This window comes from Elephas maximus, chromosome 20, assembly GCF_024166365.1.
Source record: "Elephas maximus indicus isolate mEleMax1 chromosome 20, mEleMax1 primary haplotype, whole genome shotgun sequence".
Lineage (NCBI taxonomy): Eukaryota > Metazoa > Chordata > Mammalia > Proboscidea > Elephantidae > Elephas > Elephas maximus.
In genome coordinates, this window is record NC_064838.1 from 70,143,877 (window position 1) to 70,162,774 (window position 18,898).

At 43.2% G+C, this 18,898-nt stretch overlaps 1 protein-coding gene across 1 annotated transcript in view; it reads right to left on the bottom strand.

Moving 5' to 3' along the window:
- The window catches only part of ADAMTS9 (ADAM metallopeptidase with thrombospondin type 1 motif 9), a 199,390-nt gene that overhangs the window by 176,749 nt on the left and 3,743 nt on the right, over positions 1-18,898 (bottom strand). The window contains exon 3 of the mRNA XM_049862795.1: positions 16,486-16,648. Within this exon, the coding sequence (XP_049718752.1) occupies positions 16,486-16,648 (163 nt within the window). The remainder of the gene's footprint in view (positions 1-16,485; positions 16,649-18,898) is intronic.

Below are 18,898 nucleotides of genomic sequence, written 5' to 3' on the forward strand. Positions count from 1 at the left end.
ACAATGTGTTTCCAGAACCTGAGTGGAAAAGGGGCTTCAGGAAGTTGCTCTGCATGTATGAAACTCTAGTGGGTGACTGACAGCTCATCAAGGTTTAATTATTTTTTACAAGGGTCCTCAATTTGCTAGCTTTAAACACAGCTGTGAATCCCTGTCTATTTACTAGGATTATGTACCAAAACCCATTTCTCTCAACAAACTGTGAACACTGCAAAAAAAAGCAGCAAAAATAGTAAAGAGTCCAGTGTCAAGTACGGTAAACCAGTCGCCATTGAGGTGACTCACGCTCATGGTGACCCAAGTGTGTCAGAGCAGACTATGCACCATAGGGTTTTCAATAGCTAATATTTGGGAAGCAGATCACCAGGCCTTTCTTCCAAGGCACCTCTGGGGGACCCAGACCACCAATCTTTTGGTTACCAGCCGAGTGCATTAACTGTTGCACCACCTGGGGGCTCCCAGGCACTGGTGCACAAGCAATAATAACAGTAAATGAACGCAAAGTGCAGTGGTTAAAGAGATTTTTTGCTGTTAAGACTCCTTTTTGGCTGACCTGAACCTTTATGAGCAATGTTCCCGTAAGAGTGGTTTGGGGAACATTAGTCCCAAAAGATATTACCAACAACAAATCAAGCAGGTTTGCAAAACACTTCACACAGTATCCACATCTGGGACTTTCTCAAGGCACATTAACATTTTAAAAGCTCTAAGAAGTTTACAGTAGAGTCCAATTTACATTTGTTTAACCATGCAGTTGCCAAATTTTTGTTTTTTGTTTTGCAAGCTTAGGCAGGCCAGCTTAGGAAGCCTGGTGGTGCAGTAGTTAAAGCGCTCAGCTGCTAACCAAAAGGTCAGAGGTTCAAAGGCAGCAGCCACTCCACAGGAGAAAGATGTGGCAGCCTGCTTCCATAAAGATTTACAGCCTTGGAAACCCCATGGCGTAGTTCTACTCTGTCCAATAGGGTCACTATGAGTCAGAATCAACTCGATGGCAATGATTTTGGGGGGGGGGCGCAGTTTAAGGGTCAGGTGATGGGGCCCGAAAGATCCCTGGAAACGTGACAAGATGGAGAGGAGGATGTTGGTGGGCTTTCCTTCAGGAAGAGAAGGACTTGCCATTGGGGGGAAAAACAAACAACACTTGGGAAGCTTCTTGGCATTCAATAGATGGCGGCAGGTGTGGGCATTTCTGATGGTCCACACGCTATGGACTGAATTGTGTCCTCCAAAAGATATGTTGAAATTCTAGTGAAGGAGACCTTGTTTGGATGTAGGATCTTTGAAGATGTTATCAGTCAACGTGAGGTCATGTGGAGTAGGGTGCATCCAACCCAGTATGAGTGGTGTCCTCATAAAAGAGAAGTGACAGGGAGACCCCAGACATGTGGATGGAGTTCCGCTGCAGCTGGGAGTCAGGGACCGCCTGGGACTACCGAAAGCTGAGAGAGACAAGAAAGAACATTCCCCCAGAGTCTTGGGAGACAGTCCTTCTGCCCCCTTCCCTCGCCATCGCACTGCCCCTTCGACTGAATACAACAACTGCATTGATGCCAATTTTAATACAAACAAAACAAAACAAAACAAAACAAAACAACTCGTTGCCCACAAGTTGATTCTGACTCATAGGGACCCTACAGGACAGAGTAGAACTGCCCCATAGGGTTTCCAAGGAGTGGATGGTGGATTTGAACTGCCGACCTTTATGGTTAGCAGCTGAGCAAGTACCCACTGTACCACCACGGCTCCTTTCTAGCGGTGGTTAGCATCACTAGGAGAGGGAGGGGACCAGCACTGTCTGAGGGGTCTGGAGTGAACTGGCTCCCAGCACCTGCTCTCCGAGATTTCACTGCAGCTGGTGGGTGGCCCTGCACTGGGTCTGCTATCACTCCCCTATCAGAGGCTAAGAAGCCGTTGGGCTGGAGCACTTACAAAGGCCTAGAGGGAAGTCTGAGAGAGCATATCTCCCACATTCCTTTGATACACAGGTCTCCCAGTTTATAGGCGTCTGAGGACAGGCTTATATACACTGCCTGCCATGGAAACCTGTCCTCACCCCGGTGTCCATGTTCCAGTGACCACCGAGCAAGTGGTCTCAGGAGTGTGCTATACTCAGATCACAGGTGGATGTCTCTGACGACCCTCCTGAACCACAGGCCACCTTCCCTCAGCATCATGAGCTCAAGGTAAAAAAAAAAAAATTTTTTTTTTTGAGCTCAGGGTACTTGCCTGTAAATCGCAGTTTGCTGCTGTAGATTCTATGGACTGAATTGAGTCCTCCAAAAAGATATGCTGAAGTCCTAACCCTACACCTGTGACTGTAACCCTGTTTGGAAATAGGGGTTTTCTTTTATTATGAGGCCATACTAGAGTAGGGTGGATCCTAATCCCAATCCTTTCTGGGTGGTGTCTTATAAAAACTGAAAGGCATGGGGAGCGTCATACACACAGGGGGAGATGGACACCAGGTGAGCCAAGACACATTCCAAGCTGTAGAAGCTGCAAGAGGCAAGGCTCTTCTCTTAGAGTCCACAGACAGCCTAGCCCTGCTGATGCCTGAATTTGACTTTTAGCCTTCGGAACTGTGAGACAATAAATTTATTTAAAGCCACCTGCTTGCTGTGTTCTGTTAGGCAGTCCTTGGAGATTAAGACATCTACTGTGTCAACTCAGTGCCCTATACAAATAAAAGCCTAATATCTCTCCCTACAGGTCTGAGACAAAGTCCTGAATGACCACGAGTTTATTCTGAATTATCCTTACACTTAAATCCAGTGGTACTCCTCAAACCCCACTTGGGTCTCACTTTTGAATATCCCCCTCCAGTCACCATCCACAGGCAGCTTTGCTTGTGTTACGGCCTGAAAGGCAGGCAGGACTGGAAAGTAAGAGACCTGTGTTTGTATCCCGATTCTGCCATTCTTCTGAGCACTAAGATTACGAGTCACTTTGAAGTCCTGACCCTTGATCCTCATATCCATAAAGAGAAGGACTGGAACAGACGTTCTCTCTAAAGTCCCTTCCAGTATGAAAAATGTACAGGCTCTTATGTTTTATAGGATACAAAGGAAAAACAATTGCAAGATGAAGTCACAGGATTCAGAAGGGGCAGAAGCCAGCAGGGTCTCCTCTCTGAGCACTGGCACTCTCAGTGAGGGTGTCCATGAAGCAACCAGACAGCAGCGGGGTGTGCCGGGCAGATGCAGAGACCGCATAACTGCAGGTGGGGAGGCCAACACAAAAGAACTGTACTTCAGCATGCTGACAGAAGTACAGGGATGCATCTCCAGAAGGCACTGGCAAATCTATTTTAAACCTGCTAAAGAGACTTTTTTTTTTTTTTTTTAAAGAGACACCTGCATTTCCACCCCACTCTCGTTCTAATTTCACACGATAAATGATGACTGATGAAAAGGGAAACGTTTTGCCAACACTTGCACATCATTTGACTTTGCTCCTTCTCAAACTCCACTGCCCGCCCGCCAGCATGAGCACAAATCGCACCCTACTTCTTACGATACTGAGAACACTTTGCAGTCATTAATGATTTGCAGTCGCACAGGATGTCCATGCAAAAGTCTGCAAGCAGACTTTGTTGTTCGGTGCTATCAGGTCAATTTCAACTCATATCGACCCCATGTGACAGAGTAGAACTGCCCCACAGGGTTTTCTAGGCTGTAATCTTTATGGAAACTGATTGCCAGGTCTTTTCTCCCACAAAGCTGCTGGATGGGTTCGAACCACTAACCTTTCAGTTAGCATCTGAGTGCTTAACTGTTGCACCACCACGGCTCCTTAACAGACTTTGGTTACGTATAAGTGGCTTCAATAATGACTCATGAAGACTCATAAAGAACCCAACACCGGTGGATACAGGTTTCAGATTTTAAACCTCAATCGTATGATTTTTAAAAAGGCACTTTACTAAGAGAGTGGGCTTAGTCCCTCACGTAAAGAGAGAAATTCAACAATGCCTTACTTCAAAAAGACAGCACACTCAAGCGAAGGGTCTGACCCGCCCTCAGATTAACCTCATATACCTCTTGCCTCCATCAGCCTTAACACCTGACCCCAGTCCCTCTGCTGTTTCTTCTGTCCCTTCTTTAGAAAAATGTGCATCTTAACTAGCTTCAGGTATTTACTGGCAGACAAGCAAATCAGCAAGTATCCAGGTCACCCTTCTTCCACAGAGAGGGTTTCTGAAGCAAAGCGATATGAAGGGGGAAGGGATAGGACAGTTTCTTGTTTTATTTTATGGTGGCAGAATATACATGTATAACATAAACATTGCCATTTTAACCATTTTTTAGTGTAAAATCCAGTGGCATTAATTATAGTCACAGTGCTGTTCAACCATCACCAATAATTATTTCCTGAACTTTTTCATCACCCCAAACAGAAAGTCTGTACCCCTAAGCAATACCATCCCCCCATTCTCCCCCGGCCTCAGCCCCGTGGTAACCACAGCCATCTGCTGGTGCAAGGGGACAGCCTCGAAAGCCTTCTGGAGCAGTTCTGCTCTGCACAGGGGCTCACCATGAGTTGGGATCGGCTCAGTGGCAGCTAACAACAACAACGATGGTGACTCTACCACAGACTTTTTGAGGAACTGCCAACAGTTTGACAGGAAAGTACTTTATACATAAATGAGCCCTAATCTCAGCTCTAAACCTAACTTGCCACTTCACAACCTCAACTGCAAACTGGCTTTTCTAGGCTTCAAAGCTCTGGTGAGCGAAAGCTTGAATGGTGGAAACGGTAGTCCAAATCCATTCTGCAAACTGAGGCTCCGTCCACTGGCAGGAGAAAAACCAAGGGCCATCAAGGTGCTTCAGACAAAGGGTTAAAAAAATAACCTAACCACACTGCCTTTTGTGTTCAGCTAAATTACTCTGATACTAAACCAAACCATACCACTGCCTTCAAGTCGATTCTGACTCATAGCGACCTTATAGGGCAGAGTAGAACTGCGCCATAGGGTTTCCAAGGCTGTAATCTTTACAGAGGCAGACTGACACATCTTTCCCCAGCAGAGTGCCTAGTGGGTTTGAACCGCCAACCTTTCATTTAGCAGCTGAGTGCTTAACCACTGCACCACCAGAGCTCTATAAACTACTCTGATAAGAGGTTCAATTCCCTCTTGACTTTGTCCTTGGTACCTTTTCTGGGCTTGCGGACTGGCCCTGTTCTTTCAGGAGCTGGTTCAAATCACTGCAGCCTGACCTTATGAAAATAAAGACCAATAGAAGAGTAAAAAAGTGGAAGGGAAAAAAGGTCACGTAGATCAAAACTAAAACCGGAACAAAAACCGCGATTTTAACGACGACGATGACGACAAAATGAAAAGTTACTTAAGAGACAAAGTCAACTGCAATGTGTGGACCTCGTTTAGGTCCTGATCCAAACAAATGGAATGCAAAAAGGCGTTTCGAGGGTGGTTAGGGAAATTTTAACGTAGGTACTAATTATATCACACAGAGGAATTATTGTTAATTTTGTTCCTAATGATAAATGATATTACCGTTAGGTAAAAAATGTCCTTATTTTTCAGAAATGGGTACTGAAGTAGTTATAGATGAAGTGCCATGATAATTTGGGGTTGCTTTAAAATATTCCAGCAAAAGGGTAACCCGGAAGTCAACACGGAGAAACGTCAGTTACTGCTAACTGTAGATAACGTGTTCTTGGTGGCTTATTTTACGGTTGATCCTACTTTTACGCGTGTTTGACAATGTTCATAAAAAAATGTTTTTTGAAAAAGCAAGATGAAATGTAAAACAAAATAAGAATGAATTTACCAAATACACAATATTTTTAATATTAAAAAAAAGAATGAATGAAAGAAGAAATCGTTCCCTTCTCGGAAGTTTACTACTCTTTTTAATATTATTTTTAATATTAAAAAAAGAATGAATGAAAGAAGAAATCTTTCCCTTCTCAGAAGTTTACTACCCTTTAATGATCTTATGAAAGTATTGCATCGTTAACACCAATGTTAAAGAGAAAAAATGAGATGTAGTACTTTTATTTAAGTGTCACAAGGAAGATAAAGCTGAGGAAATAAAAATTCAACTGCTTAAAACTATCATTTTCTACTACTTCACAAAGGATCTTAGAGGGCATTGCTTATATTGATTGTTGATTAGATATAAAGTTATTGAAGAATTTAAACGATATGAAGACTGATTAAGATGAGGGACAAAAGGGGTAAATGAGAGAAAACTGTGCCCAAAAGATAAAGCACAAATGGCAGAAACAACATCTTTAAAAATTCACAATCCGTTTTGGGTAGGGGGACCAACTCTCTACCTGTGGACAAGTCCCTTCTCCTCTCTGAGGTCAGTTCACTCATTTGTAAATTGGAAATAATCAGAGCAGCTTTCTTCCAGCAAGCCTTTGAAGAATTAAATGAAATAATCACAGAAAGTGCTTCTGTATCACCCAGCAACGTGGTACAGACTCCTTAAACGTTGCCGGTTCTTATTTCCACAAAAAAAAAAATTTTTTTTTTTTTTTTAAAAGGCTGACGGTAAAGGGTCTGAGGATAAAAAAAAGTCTGTGGTAAAAGCGGAGGCAGGCTGGCTCCTGAAATGAGTCACTACGTAATTAGCCAACAGCCCCTGATCACTGAGCCAGAGCAACAGAGAAGTCAGGGAAGCTCTGTCAAGCTGTCCCAGAACTGTTTACTTACAGCCTCCCTCAGAGTTCTGCTCTGTCTCTCACTCCATTTGGGCCCAAACGGCAGGGCAGCTAATCTAATCAGCCCATCTATGCTAAATTATTAATGGGATCCCCGAGGTTAATGTGTAACAAGTGTAGCCCCCACAGGGGCCTGCTGGAGACACAAGGCCTTCATTTAAAAAGGGTCATGGTGGGAATTTCCGGCACCAGGCTGCCTTCCTCAAATCAAATCAAATTCAAGGCAGGCATTTAAAAAATCCTGCCAGCAAAAGCAATGCCTATATGAATGGAAAAGAATCAACAAAGGGACAGACCAAGATATCTCCTAAACTAACCCAAAACCTACTGCCCTCAAGTCAATTCCGACTCATAGCGACCCTATAGGACAGAGTAGAACTGCCCCACAGAGTTTCCAAACAGCACCTGGCGGATTCGAACTGCTGATCTCTTGGCTAGCAGCCGCAGTACTTAACCACTACGGCACCAGTTTCCTCCTCTAAACTAGACAAGTACAAAGGGGTTGTGGCAAAAGGTATGTACACGAGCTTTGTGAACCTGGACAAGCCGACTTTGTGAACCTTTCGGTGCCTCAGTCTTCCCATCTGTAAAACGGAGGTTGAGGCAAGAATTAAAACATATAATCCAGGGAAAGCCCTTGGAACAATGTTAGCCATTATTAGTATCATTTAGGAACTGGAAATTAGATGGAAATCAAAGAAGATGCTCTGAAAACTTAAGTAAAAAGGCTTTTCTAGATGGGTTTTTAATGCCGTTTAGCCCACAGCTAACACACTGGGGTCAGATCTGGGTTCAAGTCTCAGATGCCCTTCCTATTAGCTGTGTGATTTTGGACAAGTTGCTCCACACCTCTGAGCTGCAATTTTCTCCACTATAAAACAGAGATAATAGTATTTACTCCACAATGTTGATCACAGCTCACGCACAATGATGTCTGTAAAGCACTCTGCACCGTGAAGTCTGCATGTACTAAGGACCCGACAGATGAAGGCTTCATTATCACCTAGTATCTTCCAGCCTTTGTCCTCACAGCCTTGACAGCCCACCCATCAAATGATGCTAGATCCCAGTGGGCTGATGACAGAGGCCCCAGTGCCTTATGGAGAGTAACTGTGGTAATCCCTGGGTCAGCCCAACAGCGGGCTTCAGACATGAGGCAATTTAGCTGGCTGAGAAGGAGCCTGGCTTTGACCAGCTACGGGTTCCCAAAGAAGCAGCCACAAAGGAGGACTTTTATCTGTTATGGAGACTGTCTTATCTCAAAAAATGGATTTCAGGAGGCTATAAAAGACCTGTCAGTCTCCAGTCCTAAGGGAACAACAGATCCAGTGAGCACTTGGATGTTGGCCCCCGGGGTGAACGTGCCACGGGGACAAAATAACCACATGTCCTACCCCGTTTTTTCACCTGCATTTTCTGACTATAAAACTATTACAGAGTTACGGCAAAAAAAATTTACTACAAGCATTTAAAATAAAGAGGTAATGATTGCCTATAATCCTATCAACTGAAAATAATCAGTTAATATTTTCAGGCATATTGATTCAGATTTTTTCCTTACACACAAATGCACACCAAAACAAATCACGTTTTGTTACCGTTTTTAAATAAATGAGATCGTACCGTACATACCAGCTCATCATCTGCTTTGTTCATTTAATATCTATTTCCACACTAGTCAACACAGAGCTGTCATTCTTTTTAATGGCTGCATAGGAACCCACTGTCTGCACGCCCCATTCTTTACTTACTTACCTCTCCTCCTACTAGAGCCCTGGTGGTGTAATGGTTAAGAGCTATGGCTGCTAACCAAAAAGGCTGGCAGTTCAAATCTACTAGCCGCTCCTTGGAAACCCTTTGGGGCAGTTCTACTCTGTCTGATGCAAGTCGGAATTGACTTGATGGCAGTGGGTTTTTATCCAGCCCTGGTGGCATAGTGGTTAAGAGCTATGTCTGCTAACCAAAAGGTCAGCAGTTCGAATCCACCAGGCACTCCTTGGAAGCCCTATGGGGCAGTTCTACTCTGTCCTATAGGGTCGCTATGAGTCGGAATCGACTCCATGGCAACGGTGGTTTTTATCCTCCTACCGAGGGGAGCTTGGGTTGTTTCCAGGTGTTGCCGTAACGAGCAGGGCTGCACCAGGTGCTCCTGCGTACACACCTTTGCACGACTGTCCAATTACTTTCTTAGAATGGCACTGGTAGGTCAATGAGGATATAATTCTTAAACACCTTAAGAGACAGACAACTGCTGGATTTGCTGAGGATGAGGGAGGAACTTTAGTAACAGAGAAAATCACTGTCTTTCGGTCACAGGCAAACAAAACAGCCCTCTGCTAGCCTTCTCACCTGTGTTTCTCTCACTAACCTACCAGGAAGCACTTCTGCCTCACTGATAAGAAGAGCTAAATCCTCTTGTACAAAAGTCAGAGTCAAAAAGAGAGTGTCTGTCAGACCAAACCTGGGGCTTCATCTGGAAATGCGATGTGAGGGATCAGCAGGGAATGGATTATAAAAGCAACAAACTCTTCAGAATGGCTCCCGTGAGCCCACCATTTGGGCCACCTGGTGTGGGGCAGGTGGGCAGGTAGTCAGCTAAACCATCTTTACTGAGGCCCCTCCTCGAAGGACCCTCACTTGGGTATGCCATAGGAAAAAGATGCTCCCACCCCCTCCTGAACCGTGAGGAACTTGCAAACAGGATGAAAAACACAATAAATCCAAATGTATGTAGTCATAACCAATGACAGCAAAACAGAGACAATCCAGGAAGCGCAGCTGCCAGGCCAAGAGAAATTCGTGAGAAAATAAAATTTTAAAAGGTTGCGTTGGGTGCAGAGGAAAGCTAAGTGGGCGGAAAGGACTCCCAGCCCGGACACCAGCTGGTGCGGTGACCTTGGGCAAGTCCAGTAAATCCTGGATGACCTAGTTGCCAAGCAGCTCTAAGACAAAAAGCTTTGTGACCTCAGGCAAGCCAACTTTGCGGACCTCTGTGCCTCAGCTTTCCCATCTGCAAAATGGAGGCTGAGGTGAGGATTAAAACATAAGGGTCCACATAAAGCCCTTAGAACAGTGTCTGTCATATGGTACCTGCTCAGCCAAAGTCAGCCATTATTAGTATCATTTAGTGACTGGAAATTAGATGGAAATCAAAGAAGATGCTCTGAAAACTTAAGTAAATAGGATTTTCAAGATGATACCTTTTATTTGTGTTTAAGGTTTAAGGAACATTATTAGCTTTGGGCTTTGATGTTTTTACTCTTCTTTCCTTCGTTACAGTGTTTTATTTTCTATTTTAATGGTCTTACTATTTTTTAGAAATATACCGTCCAGCAATTGTCTACCATCTGCTAGACACTGTGCTCGGGCCTTTCACTATTTCATATCTACTTAGTCCTGCCGGCAACCTTTGAAAGTATATGCTATTTTTACTCCAGGCTCTAAAATGTGCTTGAGGTCATACAATGAACTGGAATAAGGAGGGCTCCTGCTTTTATCCTCATGGCACAGAGCAACTGCTGAATAAATATTTGATGATTGAATGAGTAAATGCACACAAGATGAATAAATGAAGCCTTAGACCCCTTTCTAAACCCATAAAGTTTTCATTACATTAGACTCCTTCTGCACATGTATTTTTAATATAAATTATCCCAGACTCTTTTTTGAAAATTAGTCAGATACACGTCAAGAATCAGAAATGAGCAAGAGTTATTCTATCTCTTTTTTTATGCAGCAGTATGCGGTGCCCTGTCCTTGACAAACTCCCATAATCTAGCAACTAGATTACACCTGCATGTGACAAGGGTTACCACCTGTCCAAGTAGGACTTCCAGGGGCCCACTCCAGTGATTAGGCTTGTCTGAGTCTCAGGGGTTGGTGTTGAATATATAGGGTACCACTCCTGGAAGTAAGTAAGTTAACATCCAGACACTTCAGCTTCTTCTTCTGTATAGAATTAAGTGATGAACTAGAGCTGACTGCTAAGGTTTCCTCCAACTACAATATTCTATCACACTACAAAAAGAGGACACAGAAAGGATTGATGTAGAAAGCCAGGCCCAGGACAATGCAAATGGCTAGAGAAGAATGTTCACCAATTACTGCAGCCTGAAATTGATCAAACATGCAATCAAGATGCATTGATATTACTGGTGACTGGAATGCAAAACATGGAAACAAAGAAGAAGGAAGAGTAGTTGGAAAATACAGCCTTGGTGATAGAAACAACACTGAAGACCGCATGGCAGAATTTTTCAAGACCAGTCACCGTATTCATTGGAAATACCTTTTTGCAACAACGTAAATGGTGACTATACCTGTGGACCTCACCAGATGGAATACACAGGAATCAACCGGACTACATTTGTGGAAAGAGACAATGGAGAAGTTCAATGTCATCAGTCAGAACAAGGCCAGGGGCCAAATTCGAAACAGACCATCAATTGCTCATATGCAAGTTCAAGTTGAAGCTGATGAAAATTAAAACAAATCCATGACAGCCAAACTACAACCTTGAGTATAACTCGCCTGACTTTAGAAGCCATCTCAAGAACAGATTTGACACATTGAACACTCAAGAACAGATTTGACACATTGAACACTAACGACCGAAGACCAGACAAGTTGTGGGATGACATCAAGATCATCATACATGAAAAAAGAAAAGTGTTATTAAAAAGGCAGGAAAGAAAGAAAAGACAAAATAGATGTCAGTAGAGACACTGAAACTCACCGTTGAACGTAGAGTAGCTAAAACAAGCAGAAGAAATGATGAAGTAAAAGAGCTCAACAGAAGATTTCAAAGGGAGGCTCAAGAAGACAAAGTAAAGTATTATAAAGAAATGTGCAAAGACCTGGAGCTAGAAAACCAAAAGGGAAGAACATGTTTGGCATTTCTCAAGCTGAAAGAACTGAAGAAAAAATTCAAGCCTTGAGTTGCAACAGTGAAGGATGCTATGGGCAAAATATTTAACAATGCAAGAAGCATCAAAAGAATTTGGAAGGAACACACAGAGACACCGTACCAAAAAGAATCAGTTGACGTTCAGCCATTTCAGGAGGTAGCATATGATCAAGAACCAATGGTATTGAAGGAAGAAGACCAAGCTGAAGGCACTGGAGAAAAACAAGACTCCAGAAATTGATGGACTAGCAATTGAGATGTTTCAACAAATGGATGCAACACTGGAAGTGCTCACTCATCTATGCCAAGAAATTTGGAAGACAGCTATCCAGCCAATTGACCAGAAAAGATCCATATACCTGCCCATTTCAAAGAAAGGTAATCCAACAGAATTTGGAAATTATCAAACAATATCATTAATATCACAGGCAAGAAAAATTATGCTGAAGATAATTCAAAAACAGTTGTAGTAGTACATTGACAGAGAATTGCCAAATACAAGCTGAATTCGGAAGAAGAACACGGAACAGGGATATCATTGTAGATGTCAGATGGATCTTGGCTGAAAGAAGAGAATACCATAAAGATGTTTATCTGTGTTTTACTGACTATGCAAAGGCATTTGACTGTGTGAATCATAACAAATTATGGACAACATTTCAAAGAACGGGAGTTCCAGAACACTTTGCTGCACTCATGCAGAACCTGTACGTGGACCAAGAAATAGCTGTGGAACAGAACGAGGGGATACTGTGTGGTTTAAAATCAGGAAAGGTGGGCATCAGGGTTATATCCTTTCACCATACTCATTCAGTCTGTATGCTGAGCAAATAATCCGAGAAGCAGGACCATATGAAGAAGAGTGCAGCATCAGGATTGGAGGAAGACTCATTAACAGCTTGTGATATGTGGATGATACAAATTTATTTGCTATAAGTGAAGAAGATTTGAAGCACTTACTGATGAAGAACAAAGACTAAAGCCTTTGCTATGCATTATGCCCCAACATAAAGAAAACAAAAATCCTCACAACTGGACCAATAAGCAATATCGTGATAAATGGAGGAAACATTGAAGTTGTCAAGGATTTCATTTTACTTGGATCCACAGTCAATGCCCATGGATGCAGCAGTCAAGAAATCAAGAGGTGTATTGCATTGGGCAAATCTGCTACAAAAGACCTCTTTAAAGTGTTCAAAAGCAAAGATGTCACTTTGAGGACTAAGGTGTGCCTGACCCGTGCCATGGTATTTCAATCACCTCATATGCATGGGAAAGCTGAACAATGAATAAGGAAGACTGAAGAAGAATTGATACCTTTGAATTATGGTGTTGGCGAAGAATATTAAATATATCATGAACTGCCAGAAGAACAAAATCTTTCTTGGAAGAAGTACAGCCAAAATGCCCCTTAGAAGGGAGGACAGTAAGGCTGTCTTAAACATACTTTGGACATGTTATCAGGAGGGACCAGCCCATGGAGAAGGACATCGTGCTTGGCAAAGTAGAGGGTCAGCAAAAAAGAGAAAGACCCTCAATGATATGGAATGACACAGTGGCTGCAAAAATGGGCTCAAACAAGACAACAATTGTGAGGATGGCACAGGCTGGGCAGTGTTTTGTTCTGTTGTACATAGAATCGCTATGCATTGGAAGTGATTCGATGACACTTAACAACAGCAACAGTGATGAACAGTGCCGGTTGCCTTAAATCCAGCCGTACCAGTTACTCTCAAACTTAGCGGAACATCCGAATCACTAGGAGCACCTGTTAAATCACTGCTAGCTTCATCCTATTTCCAGGGGATGGTTTTTTTGTTTGTTTTGTTTTTAAGAATCTGCATTTGTATGAGGTTCCCAGGGTACATCTAAGACTCACTCTTGGCTAACAACCATTCTTCTGGGGGGAAAATCACTGAAGCGGAATGGCATGATATTGGCAGACAGCCCTTTCCATCTCTGGCAAAAGGGACTACTCCCACCCCCACCTATGTTCACTCCCTATGCAAAGGCTACCTGGTTGTGAAGGTTTCCACGACCTGATGGTCCGTCCCTCTAATAGCTGCTGGAGAATTGTGCCATATTCCAAAGTTTTTTCCCACTGTTCTGAGCCTCCTGCATTTGAATTCAAAGAAGGGGTGCAGAAGCAGCTGGAAGAGAGAAACCAGAGGGGCACAGTCCAGCAGCAAGCTTCAGAAGAGCCAGTCAGCACTGCTGGGCTCCTGACTAATCACACGGGGTGAAGGAAGGGCATGTCACAGTGGTCCCTGGCAAGCAAGAACCAGAAGGAAACTAAAACCTGGCCCTGGTGATTTGGAAGGTGATACTTAAAGACCCCCAATATCAATAATGGCTAGAGTCAAATTAGCTTTTTTTTTTGAAAACTTAAGTCTTCTTTCACTATCTTCAACCCTTACCTCTTTAATATTCCCGGTTGCCTGTATTTTAACAGGACTTGGCCATACTTGTCCTCAAACGCAAAAATCATACGTCCAAAGACTTGAGGGTTTAATTTTAAAAGATGAGCCTTGAGAACTTTTTGAATGACAGTATTAAGTAAGATCTCTCTGTCTCTTTCTGAGTCATACACATACATTTCACACGTGCACAGAGAAAAAAGGCCGTGGAATAAGACAGACAAACATGGGTCAGAGTCATGGACTAGCTGTGAGATCTTGGGCAAGTTACTTCATCTCTGCAAGCCTTAGCTTCTTTGTCATGTACAAGGGAGCTAAGCATGGTACCCACCTCATAGGTTTGTGAGTTTAAATGAAGAAGTATAGGTAACATTCTTTGCACGATGCCAGCACAGAGCAAGACTATAATAGTTTCTGAAATGTTGGCTTGGAGACACTTCAGGGCTGAAGAATGTCACAAAGCCCTACTGTTCAACTAACTAATCAATGAAAATATTATCTGAGTATCTTTTAAACATATGTTAATAAGGTGAAAGGAGTCGAATCACATATTTCCTTTCTATCACTATGTATATGTTTATACGCATGCATAAAATATGCTATTTGGGAAGTCGAGAAGTAAAGGTTAATGTTCCCACTAACATGGTAAAACAGATGTGATAAAATGTCTTGTCCATTAAACTTGGTGGTGGCTAGCAGTCTTTATACTATGGAATCTGCTGGTACTCTTGTTCCTGAGTACACTCCCTCCTGAAGACAAACCACCCTCTGGCTTTTTAGAGAGTCTAACTGACAAGCTATTTCAGTTATGTTCCATCTAGTCCTGGTGGTAGGAACCCAGTGCCGGAATAGATAAAGCCAAAATACCTAAGATGTTACACTCTTAAACTTGGCTACACCCAGGCTATAAGCAGCCAGTGTTTATTTTATTAAAAGATTCACATTAGAAATAATAATTCCAAGAGGGAATACGGCATTTACTCCATCCCAGTGGAACAACCTGATATAGATAGAAGATGAAAGAAACCATCATTTGGGAAGCATTTTAGGACACCTCTTGTTGGTCTTGAAATTCGACCTTGTTTGGAGATACCAGAAACATCGAGAAGCAATTTAAATTGGGGAAGCAATTTAAAAATATATATGTATATGGAGAAGGATAAAGTTTTAGAAACTAGAAGTCCAAGAATATTTTTAAAAGTCAGTATTTTAACAAACATCCTAAGAGATAGGACCAAATCAAATGGCAGTTTCCAATGATAAGGTATCACCGGTTGGAAAGAACCATGTTTCAAGACAGTGAAAGGTTTTGACAAGACTGCAGACCTAGAAACACAGACAGGCATGACCTTTCCAAGGTACCTGGAATGACATTTCCTCAACAAAGGCCAAACATGTTCTCCTAAAGCCTCAGAGAATCTGGTCAGGATGGACAAAAATCTAGTGGTGAACATGTAAGAATTTGACTGAAAATCTACAGTACAACCTCCAGGTCCGTTCCTACATTTACTGAGGCCACAGAACATTAGCTAAACCCATACTTATTAAAAATGTGTATTGAAATTGATAGGAAAATTTCCAACAAATTCATAGAAGTTTTTGTTTGAGTTTCACTTGCAAGGCTTTTTTGTCATCCTACATGGTTAAAAAAAAAAAAATCCAAAACAAATAGAAGACACCAAAACACTAAGAGAAAGCGAGCAACTAGTGCCTGCAGATCCTGGTATAACATCCTGGAGATTTCACTCAAGCTTAATCAGGAGTGGATTATCCAACAGGAAAGGTTCGCACAGTGCTCACCTGCTTACCAGTTCACTGTAGTGAACAATTTCACATTTTTTCATCACGTCAAAGATTCTGCGTCTAGGTGTGGCTGCTATCTGTCTCTCTCCCAACCCCACAGCACCTTCCTACGGAATCAAAGCCTCTCTTCAAATTTACAGTCCCTGACAGGGGTGGGACCCAGCAAGCAAGGTAAGCACAGGCTTATTTGTGCTTACTTACTAATCTGTAGTGAACAATTTCACATGGGTTTCACCACATCAAAGATGTGAACATTGTTTATGACCGATGATCTGGTAGGCACTGTAATTGACCTTTCCTATTGGATAATCTGCCCCTGAACTTGACCCAAAAAATCAGCAGCTTCAACAGAAGAGGCAGCTCTGCCCGTGGTGTGCTTCAACACACCCGTTGCCGTTTTACGGTATGCTTGGTCACTGCTTTTTGAGTTCGAATTCTAGCTCTGCCCCTTATTAGCTGTGTGACCTTGGATCAACGACTGAGCCTCTCTTCAGCTTCTGCATCTGTGCAATGGAGGCATGTATACCTACCTCACACGAAGATGAAATAAAGTACAACGTATACACTATTACTGTGCAGACTGTGAAAGACCTACATCTTTGTAGTAGGACAAACAACCCATCTCACAGAGCTGGGGTCTCTGCTTAAGCGAGAAGCAAATACCTGAGGTGTCACATGCATGCCTTCCTGTTGTGGGCTCTCTCTGGGGGGTGCTGCGCCTATAAATAATGTGGGGCTTGTTTTGTTCCTCTTCATCCTCTTGTTCATCAATGGACAGTAGTGGTTCAATAAAATAATCCCCATCATGAGACCGGAATGTGCCCAGCTGCAAATGAAGAGAGATGAGAGGTTGATTTACTACAGCTCAGCAATTGGAAGGGAAGAAGCCATGGGACCTGACCAAGTAGAGACAGTGCCGTTGCACCCAACCCCTTTCTCAGGAGGGCTGCTTAAACTGAAAATGCTGCCGACAGGATGGGGAAAAGCAGCTTATGTTTAATTCTCTGCCTTATGATGACCTTATCGTTGATGTCACTCTACTGGATTGTACCTGCTTTCAAATCCATCTCTAAGAAATACTGCCTTGGTGCTCAAATTCTAACAATGTTAATTCCTATAGGCTATTGAAAGAGCGTGTTTCTGTGTGTCAGGACACCCTGGAAACTCTGGGACCAGCATGAGCTCTAGAGGGAAGAGCTGGCCCCTACCTGTCTTCTCTCTGATTCAAACTCAGGCAGCATAAGCTGAACACTACACAGTCACCATGGTGCCACCTCCAACACTAGCACACTGTCATCTCATCACCCTTCCCTTTGCAGTAGAGAAGTGGTGCTCTACATGGCTGTGAAAGCAGGTTGTCCGAGCATCCAGTCCTAGCACCGCCCCGAGCGTCCAGTCCTAGCACCGCGGCTTGCCCACCCACCTTGAGCTAGCTCTTTAGCCACTCTGAGCCTCAACTTCCTCGTATACCAACTGGGGAGAAAAACACTGTAAAGGGTTATTGTGTGGATTAAATGAGACAACGCATATAAAGTGCTTAGCAAAGTGCCTGGCACGTTGCTGAGTGGCTGAGTCTAACAGGCTAATTAATCAACAACTAATTAGTGATGGTGTGAGGAGAGCAAGGTGTAGGAGCTGTCCCATGCCAGCTTCTGCCTGGCCTCTAAGTACCGGGGTATAACTTGGGAAGTTACTCTTTCTCCTTCCCTCCCCATATCTCCACAAGCTTTGCAAATGATAATCGATGCCTCAAGGCTGAACCACCCAAACCAAACATTACAAGAACAGAGAAAAAGTCTCCATGGCATGTTGGGTGGACAATGTTTAAGGGTAAAAATAAGTTCTTCTCTCTTCTCTATTGCACCTTTCCCCAGAGTGGGAAAAAAATCAGAGACCTTCTCCCTGCCTCTGAGCACAAGGATAATGACTGTCCTGGAGTCAGCATCATACAGGAGCTTCTTAGAAATTCAAATAGTGGCGTATCGCCCCAAATCTTCTAGTTGCTATTGAGTCTATTTCAACTCATAGCGACCCCATGTGTGTCAAAGTAGAACTGTGCTCCACAGAATTTTTGTTGGCTGATTTTTCAGAAGTAGATTGCTAGATCTTTCTTCCCAGGTGCTTCTGGGTGAACTCTAATTTCCAACCTGTCAGTTAGCAGCTGAGCATGTTAGCCCCTTGACCATTTATTTGCACCTACTAAATCAAGAACCCAAATCTCCGGGGTAGCGCTCTTAGGGGTATTCTTAGGCATGATAAAGTTTGAGAAGCGCTTGGCTAAGACTTTGGTTTGCTAATGTCAAAATGGCCTGGGAAGTTTCTAAAAAATATTCAGATTTGGGGATACCACCCCCCATACCCAGAGATTCAGAAATTCCAGGGGGTAGAGTTTGGACTTGTGTTTTGAAAACTCTCCTCACGTGATTCATGAGCCACAGGTTTAAGGAAAGGGTAGCTCTGGCGTAGTCATGCTAAGAGGCCGAGTAACTGGTTACCAGGGAAAAGGGATTTAACAAACTCGTTCTCACTGGGGACCTCTGCCTATTTATTTTCAGTATACATCTCTGTGTTTTCTGTAGGAAGCATGCTGCAATGTGTGAAACCTACACAGACAGACCACAAATGCTGGGAAAGGTCTGTGAGCTCATCTGTGCGCACCTTTTCCTGGGAAATGGGGAAAGTGAGGCCCCAAAGAAGGAAGTGACTTGTGCAGAAAGAGCTGAATGGAGCCAGTGCTAAGTCTAGAGCTCAAGTATCCTGATTTAGTCCAGTGCCTTTTAAAAAAGGTCCATGGAGTTCTCTTTTGGAGCACAGCCCTGGCCTGTGGTTAAGAGCATGGGTCAGAAAGACTGGGCTGGAATCCCAACTCTGCCACTTACTTACTACCTTGCACAAGTCTCAAACTCTCACGGCCTACGTGTCCTCATCTGTAAAATGGGGATCACAAAGTGCTCGCCTCCCTGGGTTATTGTGAGGACTTGAATGATAAATCATGTGTAAAGTACTTTCTACAGCGTCAGGCACAGCATAAAAACTCAACAAATGGAATCAACGTGATACCAAAATTAATTCTGTT